Source organism: Bacillus rossius, chromosome 1 (assembly GCF_032445375.1).
Source record: "Bacillus rossius redtenbacheri isolate Brsri chromosome 1, Brsri_v3, whole genome shotgun sequence".
Taxonomy (NCBI): Eukaryota; Metazoa; Arthropoda; class Insecta; order Phasmatodea; family Bacillidae; genus Bacillus; species Bacillus rossius.
The window spans coordinates 2774865-2792892 of NC_086330.1; the positions used below are offsets into that span (position 1 = coordinate 2774865).

At 44.6% G+C, this 18028-nt stretch overlaps 1 protein-coding gene across 2 annotated transcripts; it reads left to right on the plus strand.

The window, feature by feature from the left end:
* On the plus strand, positions 1-17022 carry LOC134531174 (uncharacterized). 2 transcript variants are annotated; one of them, XM_063366816.1, is made up of 8 exons: positions 1-234; positions 2835-2931; positions 4255-4391; positions 6106-6454; positions 6537-6734; positions 11594-11924; positions 14942-15220; positions 15563-17022. In XM_063366816.1, coding segments are annotated over exons 1-8 (1638 nt in total). In that variant the 5' UTR covers positions 1-232; the 3' UTR covers positions 15808-17022. The 2 variants fall into 2 exon arrangements, with proteins under 2 accessions (XP_063222886.1, XP_063222879.1); XM_063366809.1 differs by lacking the exon at positions 1-234 and having other exon boundaries at positions 2841-2931; positions 4255-4561.
* Positions 17023-18028: the final 1006 nt, after the last annotated feature.

The window sequence follows — 18028 nt, forward strand, 5'->3', positions numbered from 1 at the left end:
TTGTTTACTTCTAGCAAATATTGTATATTTGCTTCTAGTTTACGAGCTGTGTAATGTGTTTGTGTTTTTGACATATTTAGGGTATTTTAAGGAATGAAATGGAGATTGTTAAATTTATTGTGAAAGTATATTGAATTCTTAAATAGCATTTCTATATAAGCTGTAACATTAAAGTTTGGTTAGGTCATCAGTATGTACAGATTATTTTTTTAATATATTCCTTCTATACTTAATGTAAGTATTATGAATTAACGTTTTTCTAAAAGTTAATCAATTTTTGCTGCAACCTTTGGTATTGAGAATGTTTGGCTTGTCGAAAATGTGTGAATTTTTTTTCGTGTGCGTCAATCATAACCTGGTAGCTTTGTCGTAGGCTTGTCGACTAGTCCCTGACATACATACGTCCATCCTGCCGGCTACTCAGGGTTCAGTAGAGGGGGGTCCGGGCCGCGTGCCCGAGGGACTTAGTCTCGAGAATTGAAATGAGAATAACTTGAACAAAGTTTGCTGGTCCTTTATACTCAAGACGATGAACAATTTACATGGGGCTGCCGCGTTTCCGCCTGTGACTATTTCTATATGGGACGAAGCCCGGTTCCGCGCACTAATATGGTAATGAAAATACGGGACGTCCCGCCCGTGACGAGTATTACCCACACTGTAAGGAATAGAATTCTCTATGACTCGCGCGCAATAGGGTGTCTGTACGACTATACACCACAATGACCGGGGATAAATTTGAAAAGCACAGAACATACGACGGCGAATGTCCAGTTTGCAAAATAAACCATGACTCACAAAAACTAGGAGAAGAACACGCGTGCGACAAAATGACAAGATAAGAGCACGCGACTGAAAGACAAAGTAACAAACTCGACTGCAAGGCTGAAAAACACTTACGCACGGCCAAGTCTAGCACTACTACAAATACCGCTCCCGCTCAATCTTACCGTCCCGGAGCGAAGTCACGAACACGTCCGTCGCCTCTCGTGCCGGGTCCCCGACTCCTTGCCACTAGCGTGGAGCGATCACACTCACGTGACCGCTGTCCCCCGAGTCCTGGCGACGACTAACTCCATCCCCCGCCTGGCGCGGCAGAGCGCCCGCGTCTCCCCCTCTCCGCGAGCCCGCGGAACACGCTGATTGGTCACAGGCGGAAGCCACGGCCTTGGCGCCCGGTGAACAATTAAAACTTACACGAAAAACATAACCCTTCAATACAAAATTAATTATAATAAAATATAAGCAAAATATATACAAAAACGTAAAACAAAAATATATTTACAATAAAATAATATGTCAAATCCTGTTTGGAAACAAAACGTCGCACGTCACTCTCACTTGCGTCGCACAACACACGCAAGAGATGATGCTGGCGAGGCATAATGGCCTGAAGGAGCCGGGGAGATACTTGGGTCGACGTCAGCTTTTCGTTTGATTTGATTCACACTCGCAATTGGGTTTTTACCATTTGTCAAGGAATCATCAAATTTTTTCTGACTCGACCCTTCCTCCTCCCTTTCTCATTTGTTTCCTTAGGTCCCTTGCATATCTCGCCCCCAGCCCATTCTACTCCCTCCCTGCCCTCACTAGGACGATATGGCTTCCTCTTGTTTGCCTCCTTTCCTCCAGCGTTTTCAGTTGTCCCGAGCCACCTTCTCCCTGTAGCACCTTTAACAGCCTGACTAACCTTTCCACCTTCTCTTATGCTTCCTACCCCAACTCCTTGTTCATCTCAGAGGAACCATGCATTTCCCCCTCCTGCCCTCCCCTCCACCGCCACATACCCATCACACTGCACCTTCTCCAATAGCTAGGGATTCCAGATCATCGCTGCATACTTCACCATTGGCCTGACAAACATGGAGTATGTACTTTCCCTTGTGCTGATCTCTGCTCCCTGCGGGGTCCTGCCGATACCCCGGCGCCCTCCTTCCTGTACGCACCACTTGCGGGACCTTTTTGGCCCATCCCGAGTTCTTTTACTCTATTGCCTCCGTTATGCCCTGCCTCTTCCAGCTGTACACTTCCCTTGTTACATTCCTCCTAGTTATTTATTTATTTATTTTTATTTTCGTCCATCTGACCATACAGACATTTGCACAAATGGTATAAGACACAACAATAATTATAACAACAACAACAACAACAACAACAACATCTAATTTTACAGGTACTAAACATAAAAGCTAAAATTGTACATTTAATACAAGTAGCCTATAACACAAAATGGTTGCACAAACAGTAGTACAAGTACACATATAGGCTTTATACAATAATGCAGTTGTATACAGATCAAATTTAAACAGTAGTAGTGCAGTTACAATTATATTTTTTTTTACAATACAATAAAAAATACATATATCTAAACACAGACACACAAAGGTAAATAAGTAATACTTTTGAGACAAAGATTGTACAATATATTTTGATTACTACTTTATCTCATAAACATTGAAATTGCATTTACAGAAAATTAAAAAAATACGTATAAAGTGGAAGTTTAAGTCATTATATTGAGATATTCTGCTGTGGAGTAGTCGTATTTTTGAAAGTTAAAAACACTTTTTTTTTTAATTGTTGTAAATGTTTTCCTCGTGAATCTAACCACCTTCAGTTTGTACAACATTCAGCGACATCCATTTTTTCTCCTCTGTCCATCGTTCCAGCCTGATGAGATCCCCTTTCAGGTGTCCTCTTCCCCCTCCACCTCACACCTGCCTCCATTCCATCTCCTTCCTCTATCGTTCATCATTATCGTTTTGTAAGCTTGCTACATTTTCACATTCCTTTTATGCTTTGTGAGTACGCAGATTATTTTTTACCTCTCCCAGGTTGAGATGCCGAACCAGAGACTTGGTGTCGGAGTGGCGTGAGTTCGACTCCTCGCAATCGCGAGAGCAAGACATTTTCATACCTGCTTCTGAACTGGTGAGTAAGACATATCCAATCAAATGTACCTACCAGCATAAGTATTAGAACCGTAATAAACATTGTAATTGAAATGAGTTAAATTAAGTTGGTTAGAAAGTTTTAACAAAAAGCAATTAATAATAGTGGTGTAAAGGGTGACAAATTCATATAAATGTTGCTCTGTATTATATCGATGGCAAAAGTTTTGTGTCGAGTACCCAAGTCTATCCCTTGATTCTAATGTCATGATCCTGAATACATTAGTGTGGTGGTACATGATGCTTGCAGTTTTAATTTAGTACATCGAAAGATCCTGGCTATCACAAAATTTGTGATGTAACAATGTATTATTATATCAAATAAAATTCCAAAAATTATTATTTTTTTTTCCCTTCCTAGCAGTGTTTGTATTGTAATATTTTTTTCATGTCCAAGATCTTTCGACATACTAAATTGAAACAGCAAGCATCATGTACCACAGGCTCAATCATACAGTATCATGCTATAAGGATCAAGGAATAAACTTGGATACATGATAAGGCGCACTTAACCATATCAATACCAGGAGCGACCGTACAAAAAGCTATCAAGGTGTAAATAAAGGAAAGTTGTTGTCTATATCAGTGTTGACCATTTGAAGGATGCCTATTGGTTTGTGAGGGGGAAAAAATTTGTTTGTAGCACACCACTTGTTAGAATCAGTATGGAAACAATCTTTTCATTGCTCAATATATGGAAAGATGAAACATCTGAAGTACATCCATGCCCTATTACATTTGCAAATAAAGTGGTTGTGGTGTGAAACGTTCAGCTCGGTTGCCTCCCATCGATGGTGGACCAAGTTCGTCTTGCGCAAGTGGTGGAAATGTACGAGCTGGTGTATTTTCCTGCTGTGAGCCTGGTCCTGCCACGCGTGCTTTCCGTGAGTGATCTGTCCTCATTTCAACCCGCTCACCGTCACTCGTGATCTCGATGTGCACGAGATGTTGAACCCTCGTTCTTTCAATTACTGTGATCAATAAGTGGGTCCTAGTCTTGAATTTTTAAGTGGTATTTAGTTAAAATGCAGTAGCAGTAGACATTAAACACTACAGTAGAAAATGGGATTGTAACGTCACTTTTTCTCGGCCACGCGTGCTTTCCATAAGTGATCCTTTCTCATTTCAACCCCCTCGGCACCACTTGTGATCTCGACGTGCACGAGCGAGATGTTGAAACACTCGTTTCAATTACTGTGATCAATGAGTGGGCCCAGTCTGGAAGTTTGAAGCGGTGTTCAGTTAAAACGCAGTAGCGGTGGACGTGGTGCTGGATTGCGAGACGGGAGGCGGCTGTCCCCAGGCATGGCGACCGCCCGGAGGTGCCCGGCGTTCGCGACGGGCCGCTCTCTGTTCACGACGGGCGACGGCTACTACTACTTCTGCAACAGCCAGAAGCAGTGCAAGCTGTACCTGCGCTGCAGCGACAAGCGCTGCAAGGTGCGCGCCTCGATGCGCCGGAACCTGACCAAGCTGCGGTCGCACGGCCCGCACTGCCACCCCCCGGACCCCCTCCTCGAGGAGGAGAACAAGCTCAAGAGACGCATCCTGCGCGCGGCCGAGCGCGAGAGCGGCAGCCTCAAGGCCATATATGCGCGCGAGTGCGCCAGGCGAGTGCTGGCGCAGTTCTGTACGAGTGTTACTTGAGTCTGTAGTTAGTCACTCAAAGATACAGGAATACGGACTGATAAATTTTTAAGTACATACGTATTTTTAAGGTGGATTAACTTTCACCACATTGAAATAATTAACTTTTTGCCACAGCTTCTATTTATACTAGCTATTAATTCACTGTATTGTCGTAGCAGTGCATAAATAGGCAGTAGCGGATCCAGAGGGGGGGCTAAGGGTCTCAAGCCCCCTCCAAAAGCATCTGGGTCCACTATTGTTTTAGTGTTTGCCTTGATAAAGCCTAGCCTCAGCTGGGTCAAGCCCCTCCCAAACCAAAATCCTGGATCCGCCACTGTAAATAGGTAATATATTTTTAAGTGTATTCACGGTCTGGTGTGAATTAACAGGCTCCTGCGTGTAATCGCCACAAGTTAATAACTTATTTGATGACTTGGGGACACTAGGCCACAGGTGTGTTGACTTTAGTGATGTCAAGCTTACTGATGAAACTGCACTTCTACGTGCATGTTGTTTCTGATGTGCTGTTCGAATTAGCACATATAACTATTTGTCAGTTCATCCTCAAACAGTAACAATGTGTTGCAGTGCATTTATTGCTGCAATTAGTGGTACATAATATTCTTTTTTGTATTGGTAAAGTTGAAATGCATGTGTCATACAGTGCACTTAAAAATAATTGCAATCATTTCATCCTTACTTTTTCACATTCTTTTGATAGTCAATCCAATAATGTGCTGTAAACAACCAACACTGTTGGTTGTTTTCAGTAGTTGACAGTGTAACAACCCAGATTACAGCCTTCCTCATGCAATACAGTAATAATCTTTTGTTATAAATTTTTTTGTCAAATTTCAGGTTTGATGTAATTTTTTTTTCCTTTTAAAAGTTATTGTAAACGTAATTCTCCGGGTTTATTGTTTTTATTTTTAAAATTCATAAGTTTATTTGTCTAGTAAATTTTTTGCTGGCCTCTTTGTGTGGTACTGCGTGCTGACGTAATTCTCCTTCGTTTTTCCACAACAGAGGCTTCGTTTCACACGCTAGGCGCGTGAGTCACGGTCGCGGGAGTGCGAGAAAGAGACAAAATCGCAGCGTCGTGGGAACAGAAGTAAGCATTTCGTGGAAGCCTCTGTTGCCATGCGCCGTGATTGGCTGAAAATTACTACAGCGAGCCCATGACACTGCCCGCACGAAGGGAAGGAAGGCTGTAAAGTCAGTCATTGTCCGAGCACCGGACCGGAAGGTCGTTGTTCGAGCGCCGAGCCGAGCAGCCCGTGGTCGGGCGATGGCTCCCGGGGGTTAGCTTTTTTTTTTTACGTACATGTAATTAATATTTATTCCGGTTGTACGGAATGTAGTGTGATTTTAAAATGAATTTAAAGAAACAGGTAATACGTCGAACATTGTGAATAAACTTGTTCCTTCTTCGTGACCTGTAACACGTATGTTCCGCTCGGAGCTAGCCGGAGGTGGTGAGCGGTGGGCACGCGGCCAGGTCCGTGAGGCGCGCGTGTGTGCGCAGCTTCCCGGAGGAGGTGTGGCGCCGGCTCAACTACGCCAAGCTGGAGAGCACCATGTACAAGGCGCGCAAGAAGATGGAGCCCCCCGCGCCGGCCAGCCTGCAGGACTACGGCCGCCTGCTGGAGGACCCCCAGTACCTCGGCCGCTACGCGCTCACCGAGGACGGCCGGCCGTTCTACCGCGGCGTGCTGGGCCCGGAGGGGGAGCGCTGCGCCGTGTTCGTGTCGGACGCGCTGGCGGAGCTGCTGGTGGCGTCGCGCTGGTGGTTCGTGGACCACGGCCTGGGCGTGCGGCCCGTGAGCCCGCCCTCCGCGCAGCTGCTGGTCGTGTCCGCGCTGCACCAGGAGCACGTGAGTGGCCGTGCCCTCGCCCGCCCCACACCTGCATCCTCCGGTGTCCCTGCCCCTCTGACGTCGTTCCCACGCTCTGCAGTTGTACCCGGCCGTGTTCGTGCTCATGGAGCTGAAGACGGCGAAGGCGTACGAGGCGCTGTGCGAGCACATCAGGAGCTGGGTCGGCGACCACTCCCCGGACAGCATCGTGACGGACTTCGACCCGGTGCTGCAGGCCGCCTTCGAGGCAGCGTTCCCGCGCAGCAGCGTGCAGGGAGCCTGGTACTACTACGCGCAGGTCAGCGCCGCCTGGCGACGAGCACGGTCGTGTCTCCTACACGTGTCCCCTTCAGGCCACAAGTCCATACACATCATCATCATGTTTCAAGTGGGGACCTGTCTGTATAATTTCATCCTATTATTATTCATTATCCTTAATAAATAATCAATTATCATTAGCTGGGGAAAACTTACAAAAAGTTACTCCATATTAGCTTTACATATAAACTTTTTTTTTTATTATTAATTATTATGTATTTTCCTGCAGTATTGTAGGAGTAAAAAGAGTTGTTTCGTTGTGTGTGCAATGTATAAAACTACGTAGCAAAATTTCATCAATTTTTTAATTATTTTTGTTAGTGTGGATATGTGAATAGTTTTTCCCAGATGTCAATATTTCGGATGTAATAATCCATCTTTCAGGATTTTTGAGAACAACCAAGATAAAATGTTTATTTAATGTAACTAGGGACATACATAACAAAGAACTAACATAATGTACATTCTATAATGGTTCACATAATACTGAATAATATCTCTTTCAGTACATCAATGCCCTCTCTCAAAAATGTAAACTAGAATGGCTTTTACTTTTATGTTCTTTGGATTCCTCTGCAGTACTATTCCCCATACATAGTCTCCCATAAACAGTCCCTACGTCCCTGATTCCTTCTTTCCATGAGCTCCATGTTACTCTCTCACCTCTCCTAAATGTGGTCTAAAGAAACCAATATGGAAACAAATAGTGCATTGCGACAGACATTCTGCACCCAAGCACAAGGTAACTCGGTATCAAATTGTCAATCAGTTCCTTGTCATTTTCCACTTCTTTTGTTACCCGGAAAACATTGCACTACCTTTCGAAAAGTTTCAAGAGCATTGCGTTCATTAAGAGTCATTACATCTACAAGTTTTTTTTAGATTATAACATCGTACAAATCCGAGGTCCGGTAAATATTCCACCTTTTATTTTTGCTTCAGATGACTTGGAGAAACATTTGTCTGATGAGAGAGTTAGAGTTGCTGTTCAAACCTTTGATAAATTGTTTGATTAGTCCAAATTTGATATAGAGTGGGAGTAACAGAATCATCTCAGTAGACACAAGAAGTTCATGTTTTACGTTGTGTTTCGCCCGGAAGCAATTTTTTTCTGGTCGGCCAGTCTCTCCTGGCGTGACGCTGGTCGTCTGCCCTGCGATCCCATCAGCAGAGGAAACAAGACTACTTGATGTAGCCACTTGGAAGCCCCAGAAGAAACCTCAACATATCAATATCCCACTTGTGGCATCCACAGTTTAGTTTTACCAAGACCAGCTTGACGTTTTCATGTGTTTCTTTCAGGTGAGTAGCATGAGGTAGTGGGTGGAAGGAAACTTGCTCCCATTGTGTTAAGACTTGTACTTGAGCTGTGTACAAAAAGGTGCCACTGTTCTGGTTCATAAGCAATCTCCGGGTGTTGAAAGAGAGCATTACATTGCTGCAAAAACACAGATGTTCTGACATTTCATAGAAGCAGGCAAATAAATTCCTTGTGCCGTACTCTGTATTTTTTTTTATTTTGCATCCTTCTGCAGGCAAGTTGTTTTCCTTAAGACAGGATTTAAGGAGTTCAGCCTTTGATTTGGTTATTATCTTTGAAAGATTTGTGCAATGGGAGTGCATGACTTGATGTAGGCTTTTGGACATACGCCATTGCTTAGCAATGGCATATGTCCAAAAGCCTACATCAAGTCTTGATTTGGTTAGTTCCAACTCCCTAAAAAAGTCATCAAACTTTTTTTTTGAGTGAGGAGCTGTGGTTTCTTTCCATTTCATCATTATTGGAGAAGTCACTGTCATCACTAGATTTTTGTACTTCATCTTCAGTATTAGAATGATCTGGTGGCACTGGAACTGGCAGGTGCTCAGAGTGCGGTACCAGAGCAGTAGATGATGATATGCTAGGATATGGAATATGTTTTCTATTCTCGGTACTTTTGTAATGTGTAACGTCCACCGTACAAACGTAACAGTCGTCGTGATGGTTGGTTGGCTCACTCCATATTCGAGGAACTGCAAACGGCATAGATTTTCTTGTTCCACGTAACCAACCTGACTAAGGTACTGTGGCCGGCAGTTATCTTGGCGTGTCTCAACGCGGGGGTGCGGGGACAGCGGGACCGTAGCCGAGAGCCGTGTAGTGGCTGTTAGGAAAATATCGCCCTTCAGTGTATACCCGAGAATGGAAGGCGAAGGTGGCAGCACGCAGAGGCGCGGCAAAGTGATACATAGCGGAGAGCGGGAAATAATAAAAATCGTGATGCAGTTTTGTGATGATGAAGCGAGAAATAAATGTCTGCTCGAGCCTTTACAGAGACCGACGGCAAGAGCAGCGAAGTACACGGGTGTGAGTGAACTGTCCATAGTCAGGATTCGTAAAGTCAGCAAAGAACAACCACATGACCCACAGACTACGCCAGGAAAAACAGATATTTTAAGTATTTAATAAACAATGGAAATATATCTTTACTACGTTACTGTTACGTAGTGTATAGTGGAGTAAAATATTTGGGCAGTTAGGGTGTGTGTGAGTTGGGCGGCTATTAACAAGTAAGGTCTTGATAGCCTATTGTGGAGAAATGATGAGTATGAAGCGTTGACGAAATGACAGAACGGGGAAAACGGGAGTACCTAGAGAAAGTAATAAGAATAGTAATAATAGTAATTAATTTTAACTTAATTTTGTTTTTCGTCACCTAATACAATCAATTATCATGGAAAGAGAACTTCATACTTACATTAAACAAATCATATAATATATATGAGGTTTTGAAGGTTATAATATGCATTCTAAAGTGGAAATACAATGCAAATTGTATTTACATTTATAATAAATAATCGATTATAGGTGCATTCAAATATTAAGCCACACATACACAAGCATTTTTTTAATGCCATTAACGTTGGTAGTCAGGTGTTTCCTAAACGACTGACATGAAGTTAAAGCAGCAAATATAACATAACAAGCTCCATGTTTACTTAAATGTACATCCAGCGCTAAATTGAACGTTTTAGGTACGGAAACCGGAGAACGATAAGGGCTAGACTGGCTCCTGCGTCATCAACTGTGAGATAGCTTTCGCGCGGAGAGTTACAATTGCGTAATGTTTTGGTCGTTTGCTTTTTCTTGTAAGACTTTTGTTTTAATTAACTTTGAGAACACAATGAATTGTGAAGCATAGTTTTAAATTTATTTTACATACTAAGTGACCTAGTTTTCCAAAGTAAATCGTTTCTGGTTTTCGCTAGTTACTGAGTTAACATTTCAATTAATTTTGGTTAGCATAATAATTAGCAGACACCGTAAGTATATTTAATGGGACAAAGTAAAACGTTGCAGGTTTAGATAATAGTTTGTTACTTTTCCTGACAGATGAGTACAAATATTCGAGCACAACCATTGCAATTTACACAATGTTACACTTATGTAATGCAAGTACAATTCATAGGATTTCTCACTTTTGGTTTGGTAACCCATAGGCAAAAGTCCTTACCGCCCTGGGGCCCCCACGGACGTGGATACAGACTTACGTAGTGTAGGAAGTCACGCGCCGAATGTATTCTGTTCTGCTAGTACAAACCTGGCCGCTGACCTTGACAATAGGGTATCGCTTCCTCTTCGCCCTCCCCTCCCCCACAGACAGGACTAGGGAGCTCAGACGCCAAGATATCTGCCGGGCATAGTAGACCCACAGCTACCGCAAGACACATGAGGATCCCGTGCAACATTTTGATCTCCAACTGGTACACAGAAATAAGCTTTGTAAGCATTACAGAATTTTGTCCCAAGCACAATTTTGAGTTTCACTTGTTTAGATTCGATATAATGTCCACAAACATAACAAAATGTGTCCGCAGGCAATTTACAATGTCCGGATACTGACATGTTTAATATAAAGATAACCACCAAATTTTTTTTTATAATCACATAAACGCAGCAATACTTCACAAACACGAGGAAGACTGTTTTACAAAATATCGATATACATGGATAGGATTGTTACAGATGTCTTGTCTACTGATTTTACAAATGAGAAATGCCACTGTCATCAATTTCTGATCGCTCTGAACTACTACGATTGTCAGAAAAAAGTGTTAAAATCAAAACTATGATTAAATTATTAAAGTACCATTATACATTTTTATTTTGGAAAATATCGACATTAGAAAAAAAACCAATGGTATATTCGTGTTCACCTCGTTGATTTTATCCAGCAAACACTAAAAAAGGAACATAAGATGTGTTTGAAGTGATAACGTCTTATAAATCGATGAACGCCGGCTGCACGCACGAAAAAGCATGACTCACTGTCACGTTCCGCCTGAGCCGAGCGTGCAAGTACCGGCCAACCCACCGTGCGAGAAAATCTTCCGTAATATCAAACAGGTTAAGGCGGGCTTTTTAACTAATTGTTCGTCATTGTATTTGAAACAAAATTTATTAAAATTAAATTTGCAAAAAAAAACTGTAAATAATATTTGAAAATTAAAAAGTATGCAGTTTTTCATCAATGTATTCTTATGACGTTATCATGTAAAGTAAAGTCTACGAGAACACCCAGTGTGGAGGCGAGTGAGTGAGGAGGGGCTGCAGACGAGATAAGGGAGGGGTGAGGCGGGAGGCCTCCGCAGTACAAGGTTTGATCGATTCCTCCTCCGAGGCCTCTCCGCCCAGCCGTGTGAAGGAAAGGACGAGCATTTCCGCGCTTCCAATTCGTGTGTCCTGCGAGTCCTTGCCAGGACCTTCCGCCCTGCAGTACTGGAGGCTTTACAGACAAATCTCTTTTTGTTGTTACGTAGTGTGATGTGTGATAACGATGGCGTGACGTGCGTGCGCAGTGGGTGGGCAGGCAGGCGGTGGCGCTGGGACTGCAGCCCCACCTGTGCGAGAGCACGGCCGCGCGCGCCGTGCTGAAGATGTGCATGGTGCTGCCGCTGCTGGGGCCCGCGCTGCTGGCCCCCGGGCTGGAGGCGTGCGTGCAGTACGCGCGCACGGTGGGCCGGGCCGAGCAGCTGGCCGCGCTGTTCGCAGCCGTGCGCGCGCGGTGGCTTGGGCCGAGCACCAGCGTGCACGACTGCCCGCAGCGCACCAACAACCACCACGACAACTACAAGCGCCACTTCAGGAAGAGGATGGGGCTGCACTGCAAGAACGCCTGGTCCTTCACGGGTACGTCCCATCTCGGCTCCACGCGTCATTCGCTTGTACTTGTACTTTAATATAGTCTGCCTTTCACCTACTCAATTAATACACTAGAATCTCGTTATAGCGAGCACGGTAATAGTGAGAACACAGCTATAACGAGGTCTTTTTGAGGAATTTACGGCGTGATCGCGTGAAGCGCGCTTTGGTAGTTTGTCTGCTTTATCTCCACCCCTCTCGCTCGCCACTAGACATCTTGCCGTTGACACCTGTCACATTCTTCAGCCTCGCAGTCGCCACCTAAGTGCGTGGCTTTAAAAATAGAATCCCGTCCTTTCTTTTATCAAACTTCCGTTAGTTGTCTGTTCATTAATATTATTCTATTCCTGTGAACTCAGTATAACAAATGCTGAATGTGCTGGGGATATGTGCATGTGTAATGCAACCGCTAAGCTACAAAGAGTGCAGTCCCTTTGTTTAGTTTCTGACTACGTCGCTACAAGATAAGCCGGCTATCCTAACGCCCAAACTCAGTGCGTGCGTGCGACTTCACAGTCACAGCATCACTGGCTGGCTTCAAGGCCAAGGTATGCTCAACTCGAATAAACCAAGCCTTTGAATATACATATACTTGTACACATTTCTTATTATTTAGAAAATAGACAAAATCTATTTTTTCCCGCCATTAAACATAACAGTGTGGACTTTTTTTTAAATATAAATGCTCTTAATTAATTTTTGGGGACATTTTCGTTAACGAATAATAACATTGTTTATAACTATGTTAGGCCAAAAAGTCAGAGCCGTCTTTATACTTGTTGCTAATTGATCGCGTTAATAATACACAAATATTTATAAACTTGTTTGGAATTACGTATTTCAGTCGTGACACATTTACAATCACGTCACGTTATTTATTTTACTATCCGACAAATAGTAGGCACTACCGTAAAATTTCCGAATTGCTAGGACAGTTTTCTTGTTCGGTCAGTTGTTGGGGTATCTGTCCGGTTTGAGTTTAATCCAAATTTATTTTCTAAAAAAGTTAACAGGTTTCTTTTAATTGAAAAAAGTATAGTTTTCCAGCGACTATTTCGTTTGAGGCGTACGTGCGTTGCCGCACTCCTGCTTTTTAAACGTCGCTCTACACTAGCACCACCTGTTAACAACATCCCGAACCAACATGGCCGCCAGCAGACAGCCCGCGTCGACAATAGATAGCAGGACAATGCTGTGTCGGCCACGGGCTGAGATGCTATACTTACGTGGCGTGGTAGGGTATTCTGGTTATTTTGACGCAATCGGTGATCGCATCCGTACTTGTGGGGTATCGTTTTAAAGAGAATTCACATATCTGCTCACAGAAATTAAGATTTCGTTAATATAACCAGTTATTTTCCAATTATTCAGGTTTAAACACAATTTTTATGCTATTTAAGGTTAATTTTTATTTTTTGGGGGCCATAATCTGTCCAATTCGGTTATAGCGAGGAACAAACCCGGAACTGTGACACCTCGCTATAACGGGACTCTAGTGTACTTTCATATTCAACACCTAGTACTTTCTGGGAAAAAAACACTTCCCAATACTTTGAAACTGTTGAGACTAGCTGGAACGCACAGTATGTTTAGTCTCTATGACCTTACTGTTAAATCTACATCCAAAAATCTGCCCTCTTCAATGTGTGGCAGCTGCTGTCAATCTCCAGGTTGGTGCTCGTAACGTACTCATTACCAATCTCACGCCTCTTGTTTGTTTTGTAATGATACATCCATCTTCAGACATACGAGCACCACACGTGTCGCTGGTCTGCTCACACGCTCAGAGCTAGGCCGTGCCAGGGGTGTTGTAACAGAGCGGTGTGTGTCGCTAGTCTGCTCACACGCTCAGAGCTGGGCCGTGCCAGGTGCGGTGGAACAGAGCAGTGTGTGTCGCTAGTCTGCTCACACGCTCAGAGCTGGGCCGTGCCAGGGGTGGTGGAACAGAGCGGTGTGTGTCGCTAGTCTGCTCACACGCTCAGAGCTAGGCCGTGCCAGGGGTGGTGGAACAGAGCAGTGTGTGTCGCTAGTCTGCTCACACGCTCAGAGCTGGGCCGTGCCAGGGGTGGTGGAACAGAGCGGTGTGTGTCGCTAGTCTGCTCACACGCTCAGAGCTGGGCCGTGCCAGGGGTGGTGGAACAGAGCAGTGTGTGTCGCTAGTCTGCTCACACGCTCAGAGCTGGGCCGTGCCAGGGGTGGTGGAACAGAGCGGTGTGTGTCGCTAGTCTGCTCACACGCTCAGAGCTGGGCCGTGCCAGGGGTGGTGGAACAGAGCGGTGTGTGTCGCTAGTCTGCTCACACGCCCAGAGCTAGGCCGTGCCAGGTGCGGTGGAACAGAGCGGTGTGTGTCGCTAGTCTGCTCATACGCTGAGAGCTAGGCCGTGCCAGGGGTGGTGGAACAGAGCAGTGTGTGTCGCTAGTCTGCTCACACGCCCAGAGCCGGGCCGTGCCAGGTGTGGTGGAACAGAGCGGTGTGTGTCGCTAGTCTGCTCACATGCTCAGAGCCAGGCCGTGCCAGGGGTGGTGGAACAGAGCGGTGTGTGTCGCTAGTCTGCTCACACGCTCAGAGCTGGGCCGTGCCAGGGGTGGTGGAACAGAGCAGTGTGTGTCGCTAGTCTGCTCACACGCTCAGAGCTGGGCCGTGCCAGGGGTGGTGGAACAGAGCGGTGTGTGTCGCTAGTCTGCTCACACGCTCAGAGCTGGGCCGTGCCAGGGGTGGTGGAACAGAGCGGTGTGTGTCGCTAGTCTGCTCACACGCCCAGAGCTAGGCCGTGCCAGGTGCGGTGGAACAGAGCGGTGTGTGTCGCTAGTCTGCTCATACGCTGAGAGCTAGGCCGTGCCAGGGGTGGTGGAACAGAGCAGTGTGTGTCGCTAGTCTGCTCACACGCCCAGAGCCGGGCCGTGCCAGGTGTGGTGGAACAGAGCGGTGTGTGTCGCTAGTCTGCTCACATGCTCAGAGCCAGGCCGTGCCAGGGGTGGTGGAACAGAGCGGTGTGTGTCGCCAGATGCCCTGCGCGCGGAGGAGCGGGTGTGCCGACTGGACCTGACGCGCACCAGGAACGGCATGAGCGTGACGCGCACGCGCAGGGCTCGCTGGCTGCTGGAGGACGGCAAGGTCCTGGCCGCGACTGCCGCGCTCCTGAGCGGCAAGATCTCCGTGTTCAAGTTCCTGCAGCGCACCAGCGCGGCCGTCAACGCCATCCTGAACAAGGCCCTCTTCCACCGCCGCGCGGAGCTGGCCGGCACGATCCGTGCGGTGGAGTCCGAGCACGAGGAGGCCTTCAGTGAGTAGCGTGCTGCCATGGTGTGCAGTAGCCCTTGAACATCTGCCCTTCACTTGGACTTGCTAAATCCACACCAACAGACTAGACAGTCTTTTAACGTACATCTTTTGCATAATTTATTTCATGATTCTAAAAAAAAAAAAAAAAACAAGTTCTCGAAAAATGAGTATTAAAAGTTTCCAAGTGTGTTTCGTTGTTTAACTTGCGTTTGAGTGCTGCACAGTGAATCAACTGAGTATATTGCCGTGTCTTGTTCGTATCTTAAGTAACTCGTGAACAGCTCCTCTGAGAGCTGTGGAGGATGGAGCCGGTAGCCAGCGAGGAACGACACGACGGTTGCAGACGCGGAGGAAGACGAGCTGAGCGACTGGCAGGGCCACTGGCTGGCCGGCGAGGACCTGGGGGAGGGGGAGGACGAGCCGGAGTGCTGCGCCATGTGCCTGGCGCGGCCCCCCAATGTGCAGCTGGAGCCGTGCAGCCACACGCCGGCCTGCAGCGAGTGCTGGGAGCAGTGGCAGCAGCACTCGGACATCTGCCCCGTGTGCGGGCAGGAGGCCCACGGCTCCGTCACCATCCTGCTGCCGTAGCCGTGCGTTTCATCGCAGTATCGTCACACACCTCATTTGATAAGTAGGGGTGCGATTTCCATGTGAAAAAAAAGCATTTCCGTGGAGCTATAATTATCCATATAAACAAAACCCATTCATGGAAAGTACTTTCATTTAGAAAGTCGAGTACACGAAAACACGCCAAACAATTTAAACTAATAATTCACGCAACAAACACACATTTTGTTCGACTTTAAATACAAAAACGTAAACCGTAACCCGAACATGAGCTGGAACTAACGCATAACTGTCGTAGGACGCACCAACCACGAAAGAGTGCAGGCTATCAAATGTAATTTACGCAGCTAGAGATCTGCATGCAATCGGCGAGCTACCGATATTGATGTTCGACTGTGTGTGTGCACTCAGCACGGGCATCATCTGAACCCAACATGAATGATGCCAACTAGCGCTGGCTGCATTTTCGTAAGCAGTACACAGCGGTGACTAGGACGAACAGATAAAGCTTATAATGATTGAAAACATCCTTAAAAAAAGATTTACACATCAAATGTCATATTTCTGTTAATTATATAAGTAAGCGGTAATATCCGAACAAATAATAGATTTAAACTTTAAAAAACATAGTTTTGTACGGGAAAAGAAGTTTATGGGCAACATTTTAAATGGTAAAAAATAATCAATATCTTATTGAAAAAGTGGCGGGACTGAAAATTTTGACCTTGTTTGAAGGGAAATTGTATTGAGCAGGTACAACTGAAACGACTATTGTAATTGTATTTTCCCATTATAACTACCAAACCGCCTGACAGCAACTTGAAAACCGATTGCTGTTGCACGGAGCTTTATCCTATCATGTTTACTATCTGCTCAAAGCGCTCAGAATCTCAGTGGGACAAAAAACATAATGCAACGTTTATGCGACAATTTTTTTCTTCCCAATTTTGTTGCCCTAAAATATGGTGCGACGATTATGCGATGAAACACAGTACTCGTCGCAAATATGTTACTTGCAGTGTCAAGTAGAAAGCAAGATGCAATGTGTTGTGCTGACAAGAGTTGTAATGAACTGGTCCGTCGACATGAACATGCCAGCGTGGGGAAGTTACGGATCGCAGCATTTTGTCGGACATCCGAGTCTAGTGGTCCTTGAACTTTTGTGTTTTTTGTAGAGCTTTTAATTTATAGCATATACACACAAGTATAGTGAAATAAAGTTAAGCACAACTTTTATTTATTATGCGTTAGTGTTTGATGGTTGTGATATTGTGATGAGTTGTTGAAGCAGAGGTTCCACGAGAGTGCGCTGCCTCCTCGCCTCTCCCGGTGCGGCCGTCGCAGGCTCGTACGGAGGAAGGGCTTTAATCTAGCAGTTTGTAACCACGGCTGCACCAGACTAGCGAACGTCAATATAGTTTCAGAAGTGTGGGATGTAACCTGCTAGAAAACTGCAAACACTTACTGAAATGAAAACTGACTGTTACAGTAAACCCTGCAGTGGTGCGACATGGCGGTGAAGGTTTTAACAGCAACCCACCAAAAAAAATTTGCTACACAGTCGGCTTGACTTGTTCCGGATTGCAGTAATGAATTAAAAGATACTAATCCTCATGGATTATAGCTTTCCTTCACTTGTAATTGAAAACGAGGTTTAATGTTTTGAAAATGAACTGAAAGGAAATTCCATTCACATAAAAGGGATGTCAAATTAACAATTTTTCTGCTTAATATGGCTGTGCGGTTATAGTTTTTATTGATCGGTTTAGTTCCAGTTTATAAAGTAAAAGAAAAAACCCGGTTACTTTAAAATATTTAATATGAATGAGATTAACTGGGTTAACAACTGGTTGTTAACCCTTTGGTTGGTGAGGTAAAAATTAATTTTTGTGTATCCTCTAGAGGGAAGTTTTCAAAAAAAATTTTTTTACTAAATTTTTATTTCTTACAGAAATCTTAACATTCTTTAGAAAACTACAAAATCTTTTATTTTTTTTTTTTGCAAAAACAATTATTATCATTAGTTTTAAGAACCTTCAAAACATTTTAAAACTGACATTTTTAATTACTTTTTTTTTTAAAAACTACATATAATAATAATAACATATACACATTGTACACACCGATCAGATATTTAAGAAAAATCAATATTTCAGTGATCAAATGTACTTTTAATATTTTGAATAAATATTTTAATATTTTGATAAAAATTTAAAATATTTACAAACACAGTTTCTTACAG